A 23,262-nucleotide genomic window follows, 5' to 3' on the forward strand; every position below is an offset into this window, starting at 1 on the left:
TAAGAATTTATATGGTAAATACAGCATCTGAAACCAGTGAGAAAAAGATGGGTTGTTCAGAAAATAGTGATGGAACAACTGGGTAATCCTCTGGAGGAAGTAAACTTGGCTCTATATTTCACACCATAAGCCAACACATTCTTCAAAATGGGTAAAGATCTAAATGCAAAAAAATTCAAATAAAACTTTAAGCCCAAAATACCATAAGCCAAGTCAAAATTCTATTGACTAAGATAAAGCTATAGCTCTGGGAGCTGATACAAAAAAATACCAACAGCCTAATAGAAAAATGAGCAGATAGTAAAATAAAAACAGTTTTCAGTTCATGATAAGAGAAATGAAAATTAAAAGATGGCACTTTTCACTTAATCAAATTGGCAGAAATCCTCGTGTTTGTAAAGACACCGTGTATGCAAGGCTGTGAGAAAGCAGGCATTAGTACCGCATTGCTCGTGGGAGTGTAAATTGATATAACCTCTGAAAAGCAATTCGGTAGCATGTATCCAAATTTTAAAATGCATCTATCCTTTGACCTAGCAATTCCATTTGGGCTGGGCAAGTCATTAGTCTCTCTGTGCCTGTCTCCTTATCTATAATAAGTGGATAATTCTACCTCACAGGGTGGTTATGAGAGTTACATTAGAATGATACACATACAACACTTAGTCCAAAGTGGCTGGCACAAGGGAAGTGCTTCAAAAGTATCAGTACAAACTAATACAATTATGTAAAGTTTAAAATTAAAAAAAGTATCAGTACAGTAAGAGCATTCTTACCATGGACCACGTTACTGCACTGTGCTTGGTGCTTTTCACGTATTACCTCATGTAGTCCTCCAGTCAATGCTGTGATCGCTGGCAGTTAGCCTCTGAGGAGACTGAAGCACAGAGAGATGAAGCGGGTGGTCAAGCAGGATTCAAGCCAGGGCAGATGCCCAAGATGCAATGCACAGCCAGTCTATTGGATGTGGTGGTGTGATGAACACTTCAAGGGAGGGTGTTCTTTCCAGGACTAGACTTCCAAAAAGAGCTTGAAGAATCCAGGAAGGAGACAGGGCTGGTGGGGTGACTGATGCCCTTGAGGTCCAGCTAAGAATCTTGGACTAGTTAATAATAATAATAAAAAATGCAATGAGCCTCCATCTGTTGAAGATTTGTTCTTAATTATTTCCATTAAGTAATTTAAGGCTTCCCTGGTGGCTCTAAAGACGGTAAAGAATCTGCAATGTGGGAGACCCAGGTTCAATCCCTGGGTCGGGAAGATCTACCTGGAAAAGGAAATGGCTACCACTCCAGTATTCTTGCCTGGAAAATCCCATGGGCAGAGGAGACTGGCAGGTTACAGTCAGTCCATGGAGTCACAGGACTAAGCGACTCACTTTTATTTTCATTAAAAACTACATTAATCCATCAAAGCTACTCCAGCAAAGTCCATTTATTAAAACCAACTGCACACAAAAGGGAAACACCTGGAGTCAGATAAGGGGTGTAAGTTGGAATGTGACTTGATCAGTTGTGCATTTTAGAAAGACCCTCCAACCGTGGGCTGAACTGACAGGAGTTGTTACCCCTAGCAAACTGCCTTGAATTTCATACATTTTAAAAAGTAATGATAACATTTGTCATTTTTTTCTTTCACCCCACAACTTATATTCATTGTAGAAAATATGAAAAATACAAGAAAGTTTAAAGGAATATAAAAAATTGTTTAATTCCACCTTCCAGAGACATCCCAATGGATAATTTTCTTCCAATCTTTTCCCCGCCTCTGTGCAAAAAATATGCGGTCATTAGAATGGCTGATGGGCAGAATATGGGGAGACGCCCCTGTTAAAGCGTCCTGACAATTCCCTCCTTTCTTTCTCTACGTCTTCTAGGTCCACAAGAAGCCGACTGATTTTTGCCACTTGTCAGGCAAAGGCCACAGGACTTGGCGCCACCACCCTCTCTCGCCTCAGCCCCGGTCTCTAGGGGGCGCTGCCGCAAGACCCGGAGGCTAAAAAGGAAGCCGGTACGAAAACGCGTTGGAACTTGGGCTCCGCGGCTTCCCGTAGCCGGCATTTCCAACATGGCGGCTGCCCAAGATGTCCACGTCCGTATCTGTAACCAAGAGATTGTCAAATTCGATCTGGAGGTGAAGGCGCTTATCCAGGTACTAATGCCCGGGATCCCCGCCAGGGTCCAGTAGCCCTAAATCCCAAGCTTAGCTGGCCTTCTGTGAGCTCAGCGGTCTCACTCCCGAGCTTTCCCCACTTGGTCATGTCTCCGAGGCCACTGGCCCAGCTCCCTGCCCACTACCCCTCAACTGTCTCGTCCCTTGGCCCCGTCCCCTCCATCCCCTTGATCCTTGGCCTTGGCATTCCGTCCGACTGCCGTTAGCTCACCCTCTTCCAGGACACCCCCTCCTCCACCTCCACTCCTAACTGGGCTTCCCCTATGTGGCCGCTCCCCTACACACCCCTGGCCGTCACCTCGCCACCCCCAGCCGGCCTCAAAACATACCTGTCATCCTGCCTGGCCCCGCCTTCTGACCCCGTCCTCCCCATCCTTTAGTAGCGTCCTGTAGGCCATCAGCCTCGCCCCCTGCTGGTCTGATGCCCTGTGGCACCAAAGGCCGCCTGGCACAGGAGGTACTGGGTGAAATGAACGTGACCTAGACCGTAGTTGTGATTTTGTAAATGAGGAAGGAGTGCTGTCTGAGCAGAAAGTAGATAATGGCAAAACTGGGACGCGGACAATGAAAGTCATCCTAGAGAAAATTCTTGGCGTCTACTTCGTTTAACTGATGGGGGATTGAGATCCTTTGCCTAAGCCAATTACGGGTTGAAGGTAATAGTTCAATAAACCAATTGGCATAGGCAAGAGTTGGGAATGTAAAAATAGTTCCTTTAGTTTATCAAAAAGAAACCAAGAGTTTTAAACTTTCCTTTTGGGCAAATGGTTTCCATTTCCAGCAGTGTTACTCAACCTTAGGTGCTAAGTAAGAGTCTTCATCTAGCTGTGGTAAAAGGTGAAGGAAAGTAAGCTCCCCACGGAAATCAGGTGCAAAATAAACCAAATTAATAGCCATTAAATGTTGCATGAAACTGTGATTTAATGAGTAATCCAGAGAACAAGAACAACTTGATACAAACATTTAAATTTTTTGAACTTCACGTTTCCCATGTATAAACTACAAAACATCTGGGCCAATTCTAGAAAAATGAATTTAGTATTCATAAAAATGAAATTGGCTTTTCAGGTGATCTAAATTGCTTCAGCCCCATTTTGCACTCTTGAAGATTCACTCTCTCCTGAAGAGAACAATTGATTATAGCTAGATTTAGCACATCCTTACAGTGTGGCAACTCCTGCTAAGCCCTTTATGTGGGTACCTGGTCATGAAGTGGGTAATGATGGGGAAACAGACAAAGAAGCCTCAGTAACTTTTTCAAGATTTTACATCTGATAAATTGCTGCAACTAGAATTTGAATCCACATGGTCTGGCTCTAGGGCCCGCCTTACCTGGCCCTGGTAATTCTGAATGTCCAGAAACAAATTCTAAATCTACATTTGAACATGTCTGTAAACTGATTTATAATATTAATAGATGGTTTGTAAAATTAGATCAAGCAGTTAATCTTAAAGAGGTTCGTCTTGTCATATGCCAAGAATTTAGCATCGCTCATTTTTAAGTTGGAAAGACCTAAAGTTATAGTACTCTCTCAGGTGTTCATCCTTGTCAGATATGCAAGCTGCTTTAAGTCTTTCATAATGGCTGGGTGGTGTTCCGTTAAACATCAAGACTTATTAGTTCCTTAGTTCGTTTCTGTTTTTAAAAACTTATTTACTAATTAATTTTTGGTTGCACGGAGTCTTCGTTGCTGCGCATGGGCTTTCACTGATTGTACAAGTAGGGGCTGCTCTTTGTTGCAGTGCCTGGGCTTCTCGTTGCTGTGGCTTCTCTTGTTCGGAGCACAGGCTCTAGGACCCACAGGGCTTCGGCAGTTGCAGCAGGCAGGCTCCGCAGTTTTGGTGTGCGGGCTTAGTTGCTCCGCAGCATCGGATTTGCTATCCGCTGTACCACCAGGGAAGTCGCACTGTTGTCTTTCTGCTTATGCTTCAATGTTACTCGCTCAGACTTAACTCCAAAGAGGGATTAAAAAAATGTAAATTATAATGCTTCTGCTTGTGTTACAGATGTAAACACCAAAGATTAGGGTGAATTACAGCCAGTAGGTCCAACTGAGTTGTGGTCTAAGCCAACTCTCTCATTGTACAGCTGGTGTCATTTCCTCTCATTGCCTTGAGAAAGGCCCATTCATCTCTTCAATGTCTCCTAGGATATTCGAGATTGTTCAGGACCATTAAGTGCACTTACTGAACTGAACACTAAAGTTAAAGAGAAGTTTCAGCAACTGCGGCACAGAATACAGGTGAGTGAGTGCGGAGCTGGGACGCTGCGCCTGGGGAAAGAAGAGAATGTGCATTGGAGAGGTTTTGCAAACGTGTTAAGTTAATGATTTGTTTAAAATCTATATTCTTTAATGGAGTGTAAACTCGATGAGAGCAGGACTGCTCCTGGCGTTCACTGCTTACCCCCCGTCATGTGCAGATAGGGCACCATCGCTGAGTGGAAGAATGGGCGTGTGGGGAGAAGGGAGTGAGGAGGCAAGGTGGGGGAAATGGAAGTTCTGTCACAGAGAACTAGAGAGAGTTCTGGATGAAAAGAAAGTGAGGTCTGCTGTCCCTCACTGTGGTGGATGGCTGTGTCCTGGTGTTTGGTTATTTTGGGCTCTGAGTCTTTCTTTTCAGAAGGCCTTACCTTTGGGGCTTTTGTGCAACCTGGGTTGAATGTAAGTCTCTTCAGAGGTTTTTGCATTTGCTTTTTCCAGGTCTCCTGGGATTACCACAGGTCTGGGAGCACTTTTTATGTTCGTTTCTCCTTGTGGAGGTTCTTGAACCACTCAGGGAGGATGAACTTGGACCCTCGATCCATGTGAGGGGAGCGCCATGGTTATAATCGGGAGAGACACTTATATCCCTCTAGCCAGATCCCACAACAAAAAACTCCACAGTTTCTCTGTGCTGGCTGACAGACATTTTCCTAGCTCACCTTTTCACTGAGGGTATTTGCGTCCCTTTGTGCTCCTGGCTTTGCAATGATCTCAGTTCCAATTCCCAGCCTCAGGTGGCCAAGGCTTCGTTTTCTGTCCCCACATGGACTTGAAAACCGTGTTTGCCACTCAGTCTAAAATGAAATATGTACCAAGATTGAGAGCATGTAGAAACAGATAGCAGAGTGTTACTTCCATCATGTCTCAGAGTGGGATCAGTAGGCTCCTATGTTATTGTAGTTTTTTCCCTTTTCCTTTCAGGCATGTCCTGGATTGCAGGAACACATCTCCTGCTCCAGGGCAGCCTCACACCCCTCATAGGAAGACTGCTCTGACTCGTAGTTCCTTTCTTATTTTGAGATCTTGAGGATGGTCCTTTCTTTCCTTTTACACAGCTATCCATGTAAAAGGGTGTTTGTTGTGTATGAACCAGCATTCCTGAGTCTCCTGTTCTAGGCGGGCTTTCAAGTGCTGCTGCATAACTGGCAGAAACAGAAGTGCTTTCCAGTTTTTCATTGCCTTTCAAAATCATTTTAACTTAGAGCTGATTTCCTCCCAAAGGAGCTTGAGCAGTCGGCTAAAGAGCAAGACAAAGAGTCAGAGAAGCAAGTTCTGCTCCAAGAAGTGGAGAATCACAAAAAGCAGATGCTCAGGTGGGTGGGGCCTGGCCTCCTGCCAGTGGCCGCTGCTGGGCCTCCTGCTCCCGGTGAGGCTTGTGCCTCAGTTTGCCTAATAAACCTGCCAAAGCTGGGGGTAAGCCAGGGCTCTTGGGTAGGTGGGACTGTGCATAGTGTACAAAAGCGTATTTAACAGTATGCTGTGTTTTATATTTTTTAAAAAGCAAAAAATTCGTTGCTTTTTTAATATAAGGTCCTTTTTAATTTAAAGAGAATTGATAGCAGAAAAAGTCCACCAAAGGTGAACCTACTTAAGACAGACCAAAACTTAGAAAGTTTTGAATGGGACTTTATCCTAAAAAAAAAAAAGGACAAAAAAATGTAAATAAGCTTATGTTAAGTAGAATTGAAGTTTTCATTGCAGCTGTATGCTAATCCTTGATTATATAATTGAAGTATGTGCTATTTCTTGGTGTTGAATTAGGGGACTTTTCCAGCAAAGTCATCTGACAGCATGAAACAGTACCTGACCCTTCACAGTTGCTGTTCCCACGACAGTCAGAAAGAGGGTTGTTACTGCAGAAATGTTGGAGGTCCCCATCAGCGTTTCTAGATCCTTCTCTTTTGAAGTCCCTGTCCTGTCCCCATCCTCATGGGTTTTCTCTTCATCTTGTTACCTGGTCTTAACTTTGTCACATCTGTGTTTGTCTACAGCTTTGGGACTTCCCTGGTGGCTCAGACGGTAAAGTGTCTGTACAATGTGGGAGACCCAGGTTCGATCCATGGCTTGGGAAGATCCCCTGGAGAAGGAAATGGCAACCCACTCCAGTACTCTTGCCTGGAAAATCACACGGACAGAGGAGCCTGGTGGGCTACAGTCCATTGGGTCGCAGAGTTGGACACGACTGAGCGACTTCACTTGCACTTTGTGTCTGATTTGAGTGATGCTCCAGCATCATCCTTGCTGATAGCAGCTCTGTTTATAATGCCCAGCTGTCAGGAGGACAGAGACTGACGAAGACACGGGCACGGTGGAGGCTCTTGTGAGGAGGGAGGGATGTGTGGGTGGCGACCAGTGATACTTTGGGTCATGATGGCTTTTGTTTCCCTCGCCACCATGGGGGCTCAATTATAAAGACTGAGTAAAGAGGACTCCTTGTGTAAAATCTATCAAGTTACACCAGCAAAACCACCTCAGCATGGGTTTAAAGTTGAGTGTGGCCATTCAGGATGTCTAATTCCAGGGTAGAAGAGAGAAAGCAGTAAAGTAATACTTTGGCAGTTGCATGTCAAAACCGTGCTTGTGCTTACCTGGATTATGGTGCTCGTCATACTGTACAGTAAATACTTTGTTTGTCTTTCTCCCCAATAAATATGAGTCCCTGAGGACAGGCTCACTCATCTCTGCATTGCAGGGCCCAGCAGAACGCCCTTGTAAACAGTTAAAAATGTAGTTAATTCACGTGTGAGCCGGCATCGTAGGTGCTGGCCAGGCATCAGAGAGCTCATTTGAACATTCTCAGCCCAGAGGTGCTATTCAAAACTCCAGCCTATCAGTTCGTGGACTGTCGTTTGCCTTTCTAAATATTCTGGAGGTTAGCACAGTTGATTTGAGCCAGCTGTGTAAGAGCTCTAGCGCATGAGTTTGCTTCTCTGAGGAGCCCAGTTAACTCGAGTCCATCAACAAGGGTCTCACTGTAGTGGAAGTTGGTGCAGCCACTATGGACAACAGTATGGAGGCTTCCCAGAAAACTAAAAACAGAGTTACCATATGATCCAGCAGTCCCACTCTTGGGTATATATCCAGACAAAGCTATAATTCAAAAAGATGCACGTACCGCTATGTTCAGGTAAATAACAACACTGTTCACAGTAGCCAAGGCATGGAAACACCCGACATGTCCATCAAGAGAGGAGGGAGGAAGAAGAGGTGGCGCATATGTGTAACAGAGCACCACTCAGCCATGAGAAAGGTTGAGCTGGTGCCATTTGCAGCGACACGGATGGACCCAGAGATTAGCACACCATCAAACAAGTCAGAAGGAGAAAGACAAACACCATCTGATATGTGGAATCTAAACTACGGCCCAGTGAACATAGCTATGAAACAGATACACACTTACTTACAGAACAGATCTGTGGTGGCCAAGGAGGAGGGTAAGTGGGGGAGAGAAGGACTGAAAGTTTGGGGTTAGCAGATGCAAACTACTATTTATAAGACGGATAAACATCAAGGTCCTACTGTCTAGCACAGGGAACTATATTCGATATCCTGTGATAAACCATACATATGGAAAAAATATGAAAAAGAATATATGTATAACTGAGACACTTTGCTTTTCAGCAGAAATTAACACAGCATTATATATCAACTATACGTCAATAAAATATTTTACAAACACACAAAAACAAAGACCCCCCTCCACTCTAACTTCAGGAAACTGTTTACTAATTTGAGTCATCACAAAGATCAGGTAAAGAATGTGAATAAATTGTGTCAGACCGGGCCCTGCTAGTACAACGTGTTTGTGTTGTCCACGATTGGCCTGTGGTTTGTTAAGCAGGCGTCCCCAGCCCTTAGGCCACAGGCCAGCACCAGTCCATGACCTGTTAGGAACCAGGCCACACAGCACGAAGTGAGTGGTGGGCAATTGAACAAAGTTTCATCTTTTTACAGCCACTCTCCAACACTCGCATTACCACCTGAGCTCTGCTTCCTTTCCCAGAAGTGGCAGCATTAGCTTCTTAGAAGAGCACGAACCTTAACCCTAAAGTCAAGGTGGAGTATCCTGAGATTGCCCCAAAATAGAAGCAAGGTGCACCCTAGTGTAATGCACTTGAACCATCCCAAAGCTGCCCTCCACCCCCACTGACCCATGGGAAAATCGTCTTCCACGGAACCAGGCCTTGGTGCCAAAAAGATTGGGGACCACTGGTGTAAAGAGCAGCAAACCTTGAAGAAATATTGAAGAAAACTCTCTTATACTGGTTTTTCTACTTCCTACTGCCTATATTGATCAAGCAGCTAATGGGTCAATAACTGTTGTCCTGGGTACTGGTGATACAAAGATGAACGAGGCATGGTTCTCCAGGAGCAGAACCAAGCCACACCACGGGCAGAGCAGTAACGTGTAGGAGATGACTGAACAGGGCCGCGTGCGCCCAGCTGGGCAGTTTGGATGTGACCTTTAGTGGAGCCATTGCGGGCTATAAACACAGGGATGCTACGACCAGGCTTCTCCCTCTGGCTGCCCTGGGGGAGAGGGACTGTTATGGGCGGTAGGAGAACGGAAACAGTTTCTGGGGCAACCAAGAAGACGGAGTGGTGGGAGGGGTGATGGACTCTGGGCTGCACACAGGTGGCCTCCCCATCACTCCCTGGCTGGAAGACTGCTGTGACTTGAACTAACTGACAGCCTGTTGGCATCAAGAGAGACTCACACATGGCTTTTATAATTCCAGCAATCAGACCTCATGGAGGAAGGCTAACCTCACTTGCAAAATTGCAATCGACAACCTAGAGAAGGCAGAACTTCTCCAGGGAGGAGACCTGTTCCGGCAAAGGTATGTATCTTCTTGTCTTTCTGGGTTTTGATGACAGAATAGACAGCAGTTGGCAAGGTGCAAAACCTACTGTGGGGAACCCTCTCTTGTTTTCAGCATAAAATTGATATTTTATAAGTAATTTTTTTAACTATAAAAGAAATACATTCTTATTTTTAGTAAATTGGTAAAATGTGAATCACAAAGTGAAAGCATGAATTGTGCCATTCACAACTATTTTGATATATTGCCTCCTTTCATTATTTTTTCTTCCATATTTTTTATCAAGTCAGTATGGTACCATACATTATCTGGTCCCATCACTTCATGGCAAATAGATGGGAAAACAACAGAAACTGTGACAGACTTTATTTTCTTGGGCTCCAAAATCACTGTAGATGGTGACTGCAGCCATGAAGTTAAAGACGCTTGGAAGAAAACCTGTGACCAACCTAGACAGCATATTAAAAAGCAGAGACATTACTTTGTCAAAAGGTGTGCATAGTCAAAGCTATGGTTCTTCTAGTAGTCATGTATGAATGTGAGAGTTGGGCCATAAAGAAGGCTGAGCACCGAAGAATTGATGCTTTTGAACTGTGATGTTGGAGAACTCTTGAGAGTCCCTTGGACTGCAAGGAGATCCAACCAGTCCATCCTAAAGGAAATCAGTCCTGAATGTTCATTGGAAGGACTAACGCTGAAGCCGAAGCTCCAGTACTTTGGCCACCTGATGCAAAGAATTGACTCATTTGAAAAGACCCTGATGCTGGCAAAGATTGAAGGCAGGAGGAGAAAGGGATGACAGAGAATGAGATGATTGGATGGCATCACCAACTCAATGGACATGAGCTCAAACTCATGTTGAGCTTGGAGTTGGTGATGGACAGGGAAGCCTGGTGTGCAGAAGTCCATGGGGTCGCAAAGAGTCGGACACAACTGAGCAACTGAACTGAACTGAACGTTAGATGTAGTCTCCTAGTCTTCACTTAGTATTATTATCCTCACAAAGACTTGCCTGTTTTTTTAAAAAGCTCTTTATAACTAATCCTCTGCTTGTGTGTGTTTATATTTCTAGTTATGTCAGTACTATGAATAACACACGAGGGCACATGTCAGTACGTAAAGCTTTGTCCACATTCTGTGTGTTTCCTTTGGAGAGATTCCCAGGGGTGAGATTATTGGGTCAAAGGCATGAACATCGCTAAGGCTCCTAATACATATCGCCAGTTGGCTCTCAGAAGGAGCACCAGTGGACGTTCCTACCAGCAGTCTTCAAGTGCGTGCTCTCGCCATGCCCTTGCCACCACTGCGTGTGTGCTGAGTCACTCAGTCATATCAGGTTCTTTGTGACCCCATGCACTATTGCCTGCAAGACTCCTCTGTCTATGGACTCTCCCAGGCAAGAATACTAGAGTGGGTTGCCATTTCCTCCTTGAGGGGGCCTTCTCAACCCAGGGATCGAACCTGCTTCTCCTGAGTCTCCTGTGTTGCAAGCGGGTTCTTCACCACTGAGCCATCAGGGGAAGTCCTTTGCCACCATTAAGTATGACCATTTAAAAAACATGTGCTAATTTGATAGATTTAAAAAGTGGAATCTTGTTTGAATCCAGGGCTTTCTTGAGCTGGGCTTTTGTTGACATTCCTCCTCCTACTCTGTACTTCTAGGAAAACTGCCAAAGAGAGCCTGGCCCAGACATCCAGTGACATCACAGAGAGCCTCATGGGGATCAGCAGGATGATGTCCCAGCAGGTCCAGCAGAGCGAGGAAGCCATGCAGACGCTGGGTAAAGTCAGGCCAGGCCTGCAGTGGGAGGCTGCCTCTGGGCTCCATGGCCCTCACGCCTGGGCTCCTCCGCCCCTGCCCTCACTTGCCCCGCCTTCACTGCTCTGTGTGGCTTCTCTCTCCTGTGACAGCTTGGTCTTACCCATTTGGGATGCACTGCTCTCATTTCCCTTTTTGGTTTTTATAGTTGTACTGAAAGATCCACACACCCCATCAAAATGTTCGGAAGAACTCCCAGGCGCTCTCCTGGAGAGTGGGTGCCAACAGGCCTGGAGGAAGGGCTTGGGAGTCCGTTTTTCATCTCGGGCTCTGGGGACCATTCTGGCCAGGCAGAGAGATGATCAGTTATTGGTTGCCTGCTGGTCTACTAGGGCATCCACTTAGAATTGTACTCCCCAATGTTATTTTTCCTGTGAGCTCCTTTTATTTATATATTTGTATATATATTTTTTACTTTTTGGCTGTGCTGTATAGCATGCAGGATCCTAATTTCCCTACTGGGGATCATACTCATGCCCTTTGCAGTGGAAGCGTGGAATCTTACCCACCGGACAATCAGGGAAGTCCTGTGAGCTCCTTTTGAAAGATACAGTTAGAAGCTGAGCTTCTTGAGACCATCTGGTTCTCCCCAGCAGCTTTCCCAGCATCCTCCCTATAGGAAAACAGAGGCAGAGGGTTTGCTCTGAGATACCTTTGGAGGAGTCGCACAGAGATGAAGGTAGAGAGCCAGGGACACGAGTCCCAGGAGCCGCCACCCAGCTGCGGCCGTGGCCAGCTCCTGGCCAGCCTCAACTCTGTCCTCACCCTGCCCCTGTTTCGATTACTTTGAAGCAAATTTCAGACGCCATCCATATAAGTGCTTCCATATATATTTCTAAAAGATAAGAGACTTTTGAAACAAGAAACAAAAAAACAATACCACCATCACCCCTAGAAATTATCTGCATTTTGAACCACTCTTTTGTTTGTTTCCGTGCACTATCCTAACAGGCAGAAGCAAAAAGAGAATCAAGGCGCTTGTCCCTGAGGTCACTGCCTGTGTTTGAAACTCACCTGGGCGTTTGGGCTCGGAACCAGCTGGTCACCTCTGAGTGTGCACTGGGGCCACCGCCCGAGGAGAGTGTGAGAGGGAGGAGCCTGCCTGGCCTTGGAGTCCAGGGCTTTTCTGCTCTGGTGTGAGTAACAGGCACCCACCCCCAGCAGGTGGATCAGAGCACATAGAGTTACGTGCTGAGAAGGGGGCACAGATCCTGGTGGTTTCTGGGGTGTTGAGGGTTGTTTTGGGATCACACGTTATAGGCGAGATGGCCATCGAAGAACGGTTATTAATCCTTGCCTTGTGACACATAAATTCAGCTTGATTTAGAAATCTATTAGGACTGCAGTTTTTTGTCTTTTTTTTTTTTTTAAGCCCATTAAGGATATGATGTCTGGAATTTGCTGCACAATTGTAGCGGGGCCAGAATTGTTTGGGGGTCTTGCAGGGACAGGATTACCAGGGAGTTGATGGTTCTTGGGTATGGGCAGTGGCACATGGCGTTTCATGATTCTGTTCTGTCTGCTTCTGTGATGGTTAAAGTTCTCTGTAAAGAAAGTTTAAATGGAAAAGCCAGTTAGATTTTTACTTCAGAGAGTCTTAGGTTTTCAGCGTGGCAACAGGCATGGAGAAAGAGGATGAGAGGGACTTTTGTTGCATGAGTGTTTGTTTGTACCCCTGTGCTTTTCAAGCTACTGCTCTCTTTCCTCTGGTAATTTATTTGCTTACTGGCTTGTAATTTTGTAAAAGGTAATATGAATGACGTAGTTAAGGGAAAAACCCTCCAGGTCAGCACTGTCCCATAGAAACATCATGGGAGCCACATACTTAAAATTTTCATTAGGCACATTAAAAAAAGTTAAAAACAAACTAACTTGGAATAAATATTTTGCATCAAAAAAAAAAAAGTTAAAAACAAATATATGATTGTAATATATTGCAGTATATTACAAATGTATATGATTGCAATATATTACAAATATATTGATTGTAATATATTTATTTCAATATGCAATTCATAGTGGAAATTATTGAGAGAGATTTTACATTCTTTTTCACACTGAATCTCTGAACTCGTGTGGGTATTTGCCTATAGGGACATCACGGTTTGGATGGGGCACATTTGACTCCCTCGGGCCGCGTGACTTGTTGCAGTCAGCACCGGCTGCACAGCTCTGGACGGCACAGGCAGGAACAGCTCTGCCTTCAGACCTCCTGGCCTGCTCCCCAGAGGCGCCCACCGCTCCCAGTTTGTCTTGTAGCCTCTGAGATTCTCCAGTGTGCATAGTACAAGCAGGTGTTAGTTATCCCCTCCTTTGTTACATAAATGGAAACATCTCACATGCTGTCCTTCACACCCAGCCTTCTCACTTGACAGCGTTTCACTCCGGGGATATCCTGATGATGCCCTGTTAGGCTTAATAGAGGAGTCTTGCCAGGTAAGCCTTCCCCAGGTGTCAGGCCTAGTAACCGGCACTCCGGTTCGTTTGTCACATGGGCACAATGAACCTTAAGGGTGCATGCCTCTTCACAGGTTTCCCAGGGGGCTGGAGCACGGGCATCACGTGGCCTCTTCGTAGGTTTCCCAGGGGGCTGGAGCATGGGCATCATGTGTTTAACACTACAGCCAGCGTCCCTGGGCTAAAGGACTGGCTTGTATGAGGGTGAGTGGCAGGGCCCAGGACACCCCAGCTCTTTCACGATCCTGTGAAGAGCAGATCTGACCAGGAGGCGTCCTGGCAGGGTGCACCTCGCAGGTGCAAAGTCCTGTCCCCACAGAGACCTCACAGTGCTGTCCACAGTCCCCTGGGTTAGTTTTGTGACCACTGGTTCTTCTCAGCAGTGCCTGCCTCCTCCAGAAAGTGGAGGTTGGTGGTGAGAAAAGGAACCGGTGTCTGCCCTTTTCCCTGTTGGTGTCCACGTTGGGAGAAGGTTTAAGGTGTCAGGTTAGGAGTCCTCCCTAGTTATGGCCCTGTGACAGTGTGTGTCAGCAAACCTCATCCCTCTCTGAGCCGGATGGAACCCAGGGAGCTGCCTCTCCTTGCCCTGTCCTTGTTCTGTGCTCCTCTGCGCTGCCTATCTTCACATCTTTTGCTCTGGCTCGGGAACTTGCTTCCAAGCGCAGTGTTACACCGGGAACCCAGCCAGCAAAGTCTCTGGGTTTGGTGCCATACAGTTTCTGAGTCATGCTCCCTCCCTCTCGTTTCAGTTAATTCTTCACGGACTATCCTGGATGCAAATGAAGAATTCAAATCCATGTCAGGGACCATCCAGTTGGGACGGAAGCTCATCACAAAATATAATCGCCGAGAGCTGACAGACAAGCTTCTCATTTTCCTTGCACTGGCACTCTTTCTTGCTACAGTCCTCTATATTTTGAAAAAACGGCTCTTTCCGTTTTTGTGAGATCTGAGAGCTGCCAGCTTCTGCCCTCTGAACTCCGCTGTCAGAGTCTGGCCGCACTCCTGAACTCTGGCCCCAGCCTGCTTCAGGTGCTCAGCAGGTGAGATGGAGACACAGCCCCGCGAGTTTCTGCAGGTGGCTGGTGTGACGGGCTGAGCAGAGGACGAGGAGGGAGCCTGTCATCGGGACCCTGCAGGGACGCCAAGAGCCCTCACACACTGTGAGTGCAGTCACGTGGGACACCCGGGCGGCCTCCAGGATTTGATGTCCCTCCCATGTCCCCCTGCCCCCCCGCAGCCTTAATGCCAGATCTGGAGGAGGGAAGAGAAGAGGGGGAGGAGGATGAAAACATCCATTCCTTGAATAAAGTTGACTGTATTTAATAGCATGAAATGCACTTGGTTTTCTAAGGCATTCCTCTGGGAATTCATGTGCCTGTTCTTGAAGTCCAGCTATCTAGAACTTGAACTCAGATCATTCACTTGTTCACTCAGCAAAGAATTTTTAAGCAACAGCCACACAGAGACAGAATGTTCTAGAGGCTGCCATGGTCCCTCAACGAGCAAGACAGACAAGATCGCGCAGGCCCTCAGGAAGGAGGGTGCACCTCCACTGGCGGCAGCTCGCAGCAGCGTCTGAAGAGGCCAAGGCGGACGCCCTCTCTGCGCACAGTGGCTGGGGGTGTGCACCATCTCAGGGGCTGGCCCACACCTTTCTCTGTGAGGGCCAGGGCTAAATATAACCCAGAGAGTGAAGCCAGTGATAAGCTGGGGCCTGTCTGGGCCTGAGTTCTGTTGAGACCTGGCGGGTAGCAGGGCCCAAGCTAGGCCCGGCTGGGAGATGTTAGTGTCCCCTTGTGCTAAAGGCCTGGCTGCCCTCAGCCACAATATCCCAGCCTCCCCCACTATTTATAGCCCCAGAGGCCCGGGAGGGTAATGTGGGGGCAGAGGAGAAAGTGGAAAGAACGTGTGGATTTGAACTTTTTGAGTCTTGGTTCTGCTGCTAAGAAACCACATGACCACGGCAAGTTACCTTAGGCCGCTCAGCCTCAGCCTCCCTACCTGGGCAGCGGGGGTGATGGTCCATATATAGATGCTTGTGGAGACCATTTGAGAATCACACAAGAACGCAAAGTAGCAAGTGCCGCTTCTGTCTGACTGAACCACAGGCTTCCCAGATCCAGCCACCGTCAGACCTCTGGGCGCTGAGAATTCCTGAAGCAAACAGCTAGGTTCTCCAGGGGAGGCTGGCCTGGGCGTCGGAAGTTCTGTTTGCATCTGTCTGAGCAGAGGGTGTCAACGTTAAGGCCTCCGTTATGAAGTGTCAGATCATCCTGGGACCAAGTTATGAGAGATCGGCTGCACGCCTCAGACTGACTAGTGTACTGAGTGGGTTCTGAGTTACAGTGTGTGCACACAGTTTATATATATCATCCTTAAACAGCTCCTGGCCCAGAAGCTGCTCACTGTAAGTTGTGCACGCGTGTGTCTTATTTATAGTCAAATTAAAGCTGAGACTAAAGCACAGATGGGAAATTCCCACTCAGATTCCAGCTGTAAGTGCAGCAGATGGATGTGATCATTTTAGGATTGTCTTAACGTTTTTCTTTACTCCTTCCCACTAATTGTCAACATCCTCTTCACGATATGTAAATGTGTGGGCTGTGTACTCCCTAAAATTCTGCCTTTGATACGTTATTCCTCTTCTTCTTGCTCCTCCTGAAAATAGGGTTGAATTTGACCCAGTTTGGAACGCCTTCGACAGCATGTCTCGCAACCCCCAGCAGCCAGCCTAACTTGTCCCCAGTGGGGCTGGCGGTGCCAGAGGCCGCGTCTCCATGTTCAACCAGGAGGGGGCAGTGCTCGCATTTCATGCTTACGGTCTTGCTGTAAACTATTTCCATTCATCCAAATGAAATGTTATTGTATATATATTTTTAAACAAACATGCAGATGAACAAAGTTCACCTGTATAGCCTTTGGAAGACATTTCACGCATTACCTTAATTCACTTTTTAATTTTTAATTTTTTTTTTTAATTAAAAAACTTTCAACACCAAAAACATTTTGTATTGGGGTGTAGCCGATTAGCAATGTTGTGATAGTGGCAGGTGAAGAGCGAAGGGACTCAGCCACACATATACATGTACCCATTCTCCCCAAACCCACCTCCATCCAGGCTGGCACGTATTGAGTAGTTCCATGTGCTATACAATAGGTCTTTGTTGGTTATCCATTTTTAACATAGCAGTGTGTACATCATGTTCCCAAAGTCCTTAACTGTCCCAAAGTCCTTAATATAAGGCAAGCTTATATTTACTTTGCTGAGCCGATACTCATGGTATTAAAAGTATTAGAATAATCTTCAAGGGATTGTTTATTCAGGTATTTACTGAACACCTCCTTTGTCCCTGGCACTGTGTTAGGGATATTCAGTGAACAAAACAAAGGTTCTCTGCCATCTTGGAACTTGTAGCACGGGGTTGCCAAAGAGGAGAGGTAAGGGAGGGGCATGAAGGAGGGGCATAGGATTAACATACAAACTGCTGTGTATAAAGTAGATAAACAAGGATATCGTGTATAGCACAGAGAATTATAGCCGTTATCTTGTAATAAAATGGAGTATAATCTGCAAAAATACTGAATCACTATTCTGTATACCAGAAATTAGTAGTATTAATATCTGAACATACTTCAATAAAAAACATACTAGATAAGTTATTCATTGTGTTAGAAAATAAGTGTTTTGGGAAATGTGGCACTAGCTAATGGAGATTTGGAAAGCGGGGAGGGAGGGAAGGTTTGGAATATTAAGCAAGGGGGTCACAGATGGCCTCACTGAGGAGGCAAGGTTTGAGCAGAGTGAACAGCTGGGGGAAGAAGGCACCACTCAGGGACCATCTAGAGCAAAGGACTACAGTAAGAGCATCTGTGACATTGTGATTTTTAATAAGATACAGAATATATTTGAATATATTCAATATATTGAATATCTTAATCATGTTCCTGGCACAGAACTCCTAAAACCATAGGAATGTGTTCTGAAGGAGAGTGATAAAATTGTCTTGTTATGTTCATAAAGTGACTTGGGAAAGCACTAAGGATGGAGTTGGTGACCAAGGGAACCCAATCACATGATCAGAGGGTTGGAACTCTCAGCCCCACCCCTGACCTTCAAGGATGGGAAAGGAGCCAGGGATTGAGTTCAGTCACCCATTGCCAGTGATTTAATCAACCGTGACTATGTAATGAAGCCTCCATAAACCCAGAGGATGGGATTCAGAGAGCTTGCAGGTTGGTGAGCATCTGGAGGCTGCGGGGAGAGGCGCGCTTTGGGAGAGCAGGGACGCTCCACCTCGGGTGCACCCAGGCCTTGCGTCTCTTCCATCTGGAAGTTCTGAGCTACATCCTTTTATAATAACTGGTGCTGCTCTTGTAAATTAAGTATTTCTCTGAGTTCTGTGAGCCACACTAACAAACTAATCAGACCCAAGGAGGAGGGGTTCATGGGAACTTCCCATCTATAGCCTGTTGGTCAGAAACACAGGTGACAGACTGGACTTGTGGTTGGAGTCGAGGTGGGGGGTGGTGGGATGGGGCCGGGAGGACTCCCAGAGGACTTACTATGGGAGATCTGATACTATCTCCAGGTGAAAAAAAAGGTGAAACTGTTAGTTGCTCAGTTGTGTCCGACTCTTTGTAACTCTATGAACTGTAGCCCTCCAGGCTCCTCTGCCCATGAGATTCTCCAGGCAAGAATACTGGAGTGGGTAGCTGGTGGAGAATTGCTTGATCTGGGCGAGGAGGGAGGAAATTGGACCATGGCTGGCAAATGTGGGGACTAGCAAGGAAGTCAGCATGGCTACAACAGAGAGTGAGAGGGACAGGAGTGAAAGGTGGTCAAAGAGACAGTGGGAGTCTAAATCGTGACTGCTTTGTACGTCACTGGAAGGATTGACCTTGTACTGGAAGAGACATGGAGAGCCATCATGGGGCTTGGAGCAGAGGAGTGGCTTCATATGACTTATGTGTTGATAACAAAATGAAAGGGATACTGAGGACTTCCCTGGTGGTCCAGTGGCTAAGATTCAGATCCCCATGCAAGGGGCCCTTGGATCCCAGATGAGGGAACTAGATCCCACAGGCTGCAAATAGCAGTCCACGTGCCGCAACTAAAGATCCCGCATGCTACAACGAAGAGTGAAGATCCATGTGCTGCGGCTAGGACCTTGCAACCAAATAAATAAATCTTAAATGTTTGTTTAAAAAAAAAAAGTGAAGGGGACACGGGCAGGGCAGGGAGACCAGTTCGGTGGCCAATGGCGGCCACCCTGGGGGCAGGCGATAGTGGCTTGCACCTGGCCAACAGCATGGAGGTGGCGAGAGGTGGTCACATTCTGGATGTATTTTGAAGGGAGAACCAACCCAGCTGGACAGGGTTTCCTGAAGGAACGGATATCATTTTTGAAGGAAGGAGAGCAAAGAACTCAGATTTTGGCCCTGAGTAACCAAAAGAGGAAGGCAGTCAGGAGCTGGGCTTTGGACACGTTTAGATGTGTCAATGAAACCGTTTGTCTCAGACTGGGACTTGAACACATGTTCTGGGACTCAAACCCAGCCAAAATCCACGGTACCTGGTTTCAGGGCCTAATAAAGCTCATGTTCTTGATGTCTCATCATAGAAAGAATTCAGTGAGGGACAAAGTGATAGGTAAGAAGTGTAGTTATTCAGATTCGGAGAGAAGCACACTCCACAGCATGCTCCATCGCAGAGGGTGAGAGCCGCAGCAAAATGTGGGGTGGTTAGTTCTTACAGGCTGGGTAATTTCATATGGTAATGAGTGGGAGGGTTATTCCAACTATTTTGGGGAAGGGATGGAGATGTCCAGGATTTGGGCCACCACCCACTCCTTAGTCTTTTGACAGTGCCTTGGAAGTGTCATGGCACCTCTGGGTGTGCCATTTCACTTGCTGATTCCGGATCAAGGTTTGGCTTGTCTGCCATCGTGGTCCCATTTGATTCTAATCAGTTCATGTTGTGTCCTTGGACTAGGTCATTCTTTCAAAAGTTGTGCCCTACATAAAGACACCCAGGTCAAAGTGACAGATGGCAGGTTTGGAAATCTTCCATTTGGAAATCTCTGGCACACAGAATTTAAAGCCATGAGGGTGGATGAAATCACCCCGAGACCTAAGTACAGACAGAGAAGAAATAAGGATGAAGAGAAAAGAGGAATCAGCAGACAGGGACTGACAGAGATGACCAGCGACAGAGGAGGTGCTCTGACCAGCCAGATTTCTCAGAGTCTACCTATTCCTTTAATCCTCCAAACAGGAGATTTTCCAACCTTCAGGAATCTGTATTTTCATCACTGTCTCCGTTGCTGTTGTCACTGTTGTGGTCAACATCATCCAAAGCACCTACTGTTTGTTGAGCTCCCCGCGTGTGTTAGGGCCCCGAGGACTGCATAGGAGTGGAGGCCCTGCCCTTCAGGACAGCACAGAATGACAATGAAGCCGGTGTCCTGGGTGCTGGTTGGGGGCACCTGTGCAGGCAGAGGGCGTCCCTCTGGAAAAGACATGGAAGAGTTGGTTTCCCTCTTGAGCCATTGCTTTGTCTTTCTCTTTTCTGCAGACTTCTGGGACACGTCTCCTCAGCTCCCACTCCCCAGGCTCCTTCAATCTGTCTTCTATTACGAAGAATTGATGCTTTTGAACTGTGGTGTTGGAGAAGACTCTTGAGAGTCCCTTGGACTGCAAGGAGATCCAACCAGTCCAACCTAAAAGAGATCAGTCCTGGGTGTTCATTGGAAGAACTGATGCAGAAGCTGAAACTCCAATACTTTGGCCACCTGATATGAAGAACTGACTCATTTGAAAAGACTCTGATGCTGGGAAAGATTGAGGGCAGGAGGAGACGGGGATGACAGAGGATGAGATGGTTGGATGCCATCACCGACTCAGCGGACATGGGTTTGAGTAAGTGCTGGGAAGTGGTGATGGACAGGGAGGCCTGGTGTGCTGCAGTCCATGGGGTCTCAAAGAGTCAGACTTCACTGAGCAACTGAACTGAACTGAACTGATTGCCATCATTCTCCCCAAAACAAGCTCTGCTAAGGTCATCAGGTATCTCCAGGCTGCTGGTCTGAAGGCGTTGCCCCGCCTACCTCCTCAGCATTGGCCAGCACTCCTTGCATCTTCCCAGAGACCTCCCGCCTCTGTGACACACCCCTCTCTGTTTTCCTCGTCCCTCCTCGGCCACTCCTGCCTCCTCTTGCTTTATCTTCTATTCAGCCTAAAGTGCTGGCTTGGGTCTTCCTCACGCTCGTACGCTCCCTCTTCTCAAAGGCAAGGCCATCCACCCATGTCCTCGGAGCTGTCACTGTCGTCGAGAGGGCCGTCATCGAGGATTCCGGAAACAGACTATGAAAAAGAGCATGTCTGTGTATACAGCAGAAACTGAAGCAGCACTGCAACCAACTCCAACAAAATAAAACTTTAAAAATAGTGTAGCACAGGGCACTATCCTCAGTATCCTGTGATTAAACCATAACAGAAAGGAATATGAAGAAGAATATATGTGTAACCGAGTCACTTGGCTGTACAGCAGAAATGAACACATTGTAAATCAACTACACCTCAATAAAAAACATTTTTTAAACTTTTAATAAATAAGATTCAAAAGTAGAAAAAGGTTTTCAAAGCTTTATCTCCACTCAGGTGAGCTCTGGACCCCGTCACCTTCATTCAGACGTCCCTGAGGTCCCCACCTTGGCCCAGCCCTGATCTCACCCTCCCAGCACAGCCTGGCTTTCTCTAGGCTTCCCTGTGTTTCTGACACCCTTCCAGTTCCTTTTCCCATCAGCAAGCGCCTCTCCAGAACACCTCTTCCCACTAGCCCAGGAGATGGGACTTTAATTCAACAGGCACAAGTCCCCAAGACTCTGAAAGTCGGCCTCCATCCGTTGTGTGAGTGAGTTTAGGGGGTCAAAAAGGCCCTGCTGGAGGCAGTCTGGCAAGGTGGTTCAATTTGGCCATGCTTCTAAGGAAAAGAGATGTTGTTAAAAAGATGGTAACATGTAAAATCAGCTCCATTTTCTTCCTTGGCAGTGGTGGTCTCCCCTGGGGCCCGGCCTGAGGGTTTGTCCAAACTTGTGTTTCTTCCCTCAGCAAGGGGCAGAATAAAAATAGCTGGGGGCTAATCTAAGAGATACCAGGCGGGAGTCTCAGCCATGCTGTCGGGAATGAAGGGCTGTGGGCTGGGGTGAGGGGAGGCGGGTGACACCCCCTTCTCAGTACCCAGCAGCAAAGCCCCAGGGCCTGCGGTGTCAGCGCACCACCGCGGGGGTGGTGGGAAGGTGAGCTGCCCTCTCCCTGGCAGCGGTTGCCCCTCTGTGGTTCCCTGCTCTGGAGCACAGGGACAGCCAACAGCGCGGACCTCTCAGGGGCACTGGGAGGATTAAAAGACAAAACTCAAGCCAAGAGCTCACACCATAACCTCAATGGCCACTGCATCCACTCCCTTTTCTCTTTGGGACTTTATTTTGGGGGAAATGGCACTTAGGCCAAGAAGAGAATGCCGGGATTGACAGGGACTCAGGACCAGGGATGGAGCCGATTTTCTCAAATGGGCAAGGGCTGAGAGTGGGACAGAGCAGACCAGGGCAAATTCGTCATCTTTCCTAATCCATCTAGAAAACAAAAGTCAATGGGTAGAATTAACTCAGTGTAAAATGTTCTCTTTTTTATTATTAAGTCTTTGCTCTTCCCCTCCTCCCCCAAGAGGTGTTTTTTTTGTTTTGTTTTGTTTTGTTTTTGCCCTGGATGAAATGAATCCATAAAATAGCCAATGAATATGGGCTGAAAATTGAGGAAATGGCCCATCAGTTTTAATCTGACAGCTTGACTGGTATGAAAAACAAAGAGTACTCCTGACAGAAGTGTTAGCACTTCTCAGAAGGGTATTCCTGGTTAGCAGTCCACAGCACTGCCGGGCATTCTCTGCCTCCACCCAAACAGGTTTCGAAACCAGGGGATCAGAGGACTAAGGAGGTGTCTCATTAGACTCTGCAAGCTCTGACTGCCTTCCTGAATGACCTCATCCACCCAGTTGATTCCAGAACCTTCCTGCATGTGAACGCTGGCTACAGTCTTCTGGGTGCCGAGGATTCCACCTGCCTTGCAGAGCCTGCAGCCTGTCGGAGACAGACCTGGAGCCAGACAGAGTAGCAGGTGGTGAGTGTCCTAGAAGGGGCCCCCGAAACCCTGGGAGCAAAGTGACAACTCTCTTAGACTGCTTAGAAACAGCAAATGGCAGTCAAAATAAAATTAATGGTAAGCAATTATAAAGAGATCCAAAAACAATATTTGGTCAGGTGTTTATGTTTATGTTCTATAATTCCCTGGTGGCTTAGACGGTAAAGCGTCTGCCTACAATGCGGGAGACCCAGGTTCAATCCCTGGGTTGGGAAGATCTCCTGGAGAAGGAAATGGCAACCCACTCCAGTATTCTTGCCTGGAAAATCCCATGGACGGAGAAGCCTGGTAGGCTACAGTCCATGGAGTCGCAAAGAGTCAGACACAACTGAGTGACTTGACTTTTACTTTTATGTTCTGCAGTGGTGATGATGTTAATAAACTTACTGACTGCTTACTTATTTTTTCACTTAATCCAGGAATTCTATAAGGTAGGTAGTGTTATCATAGCAGAGGCGATTAAGACCCAGAAAGGACCAGAAACATACCCCAGATCACACAGCTAGGAACTGATGGATCTAGGGTTCAA

The 23,262-nt window shown here is 46.8% G+C and overlaps 2 protein-coding genes and 1 non-coding gene across 3 annotated transcripts in view; all 3 read left to right on the forward strand.

Annotated features, from left to right (window-relative positions):
• Nucleotides 1-1,895, forward strand: part of CREBRF (CREB3 regulatory factor) — a 64,428-nt gene extending 62,533 nt beyond the window's left edge. Inside the window, exon 10 of the mRNA XM_025270850.2 lies at nucleotides 1,877-1,895. The gene's annotated coding sequence lies outside the window, so the exon portion shown is untranslated. The remainder of the gene's footprint in view (nucleotides 1-1,876) is intronic.
• A 53-nt stretch (nucleotides 1,896-1,948) lies between these two features.
• Nucleotides 1,949-14,871, forward strand: BNIP1 (BCL2 interacting protein 1). The gene is made up of 6 exons (XM_006058704.3): nucleotides 1,949-2,151; nucleotides 4,323-4,415; nucleotides 5,658-5,749; nucleotides 9,176-9,277; nucleotides 10,922-11,040; nucleotides 14,285-14,871. The coding sequence occupies exons 1-6, from the start codon at nucleotides 2,068-2,070 to the stop codon at nucleotides 14,479-14,481; spliced, it is 687 nt and encodes a 228-aa protein (XP_006058766.1). The 5' UTR covers nucleotides 1,949-2,067; the 3' UTR covers nucleotides 14,482-14,871.
• Nucleotides 14,872-22,876: 8,005 nt separating this feature from the next.
• On the forward strand, nucleotides 22,877-22,948 carry TRNAC-ACA. Its single transcript has one exon. It is a non-coding gene; the product is annotated as a tRNA-Cys (tRNA).
• The last annotated feature ends 314 nt before the right edge of the window (nucleotides 22,949-23,262 follow it).

The sequence above is a fragment of the Bubalus bubalis genome, chromosome 19 (assembly GCF_019923935.1).
Source record: "Bubalus bubalis isolate 160015118507 breed Murrah chromosome 19, NDDB_SH_1, whole genome shotgun sequence".
NCBI classification, from domain to species: Eukaryota; Metazoa; Chordata; class Mammalia; order Artiodactyla; family Bovidae; genus Bubalus; species Bubalus bubalis.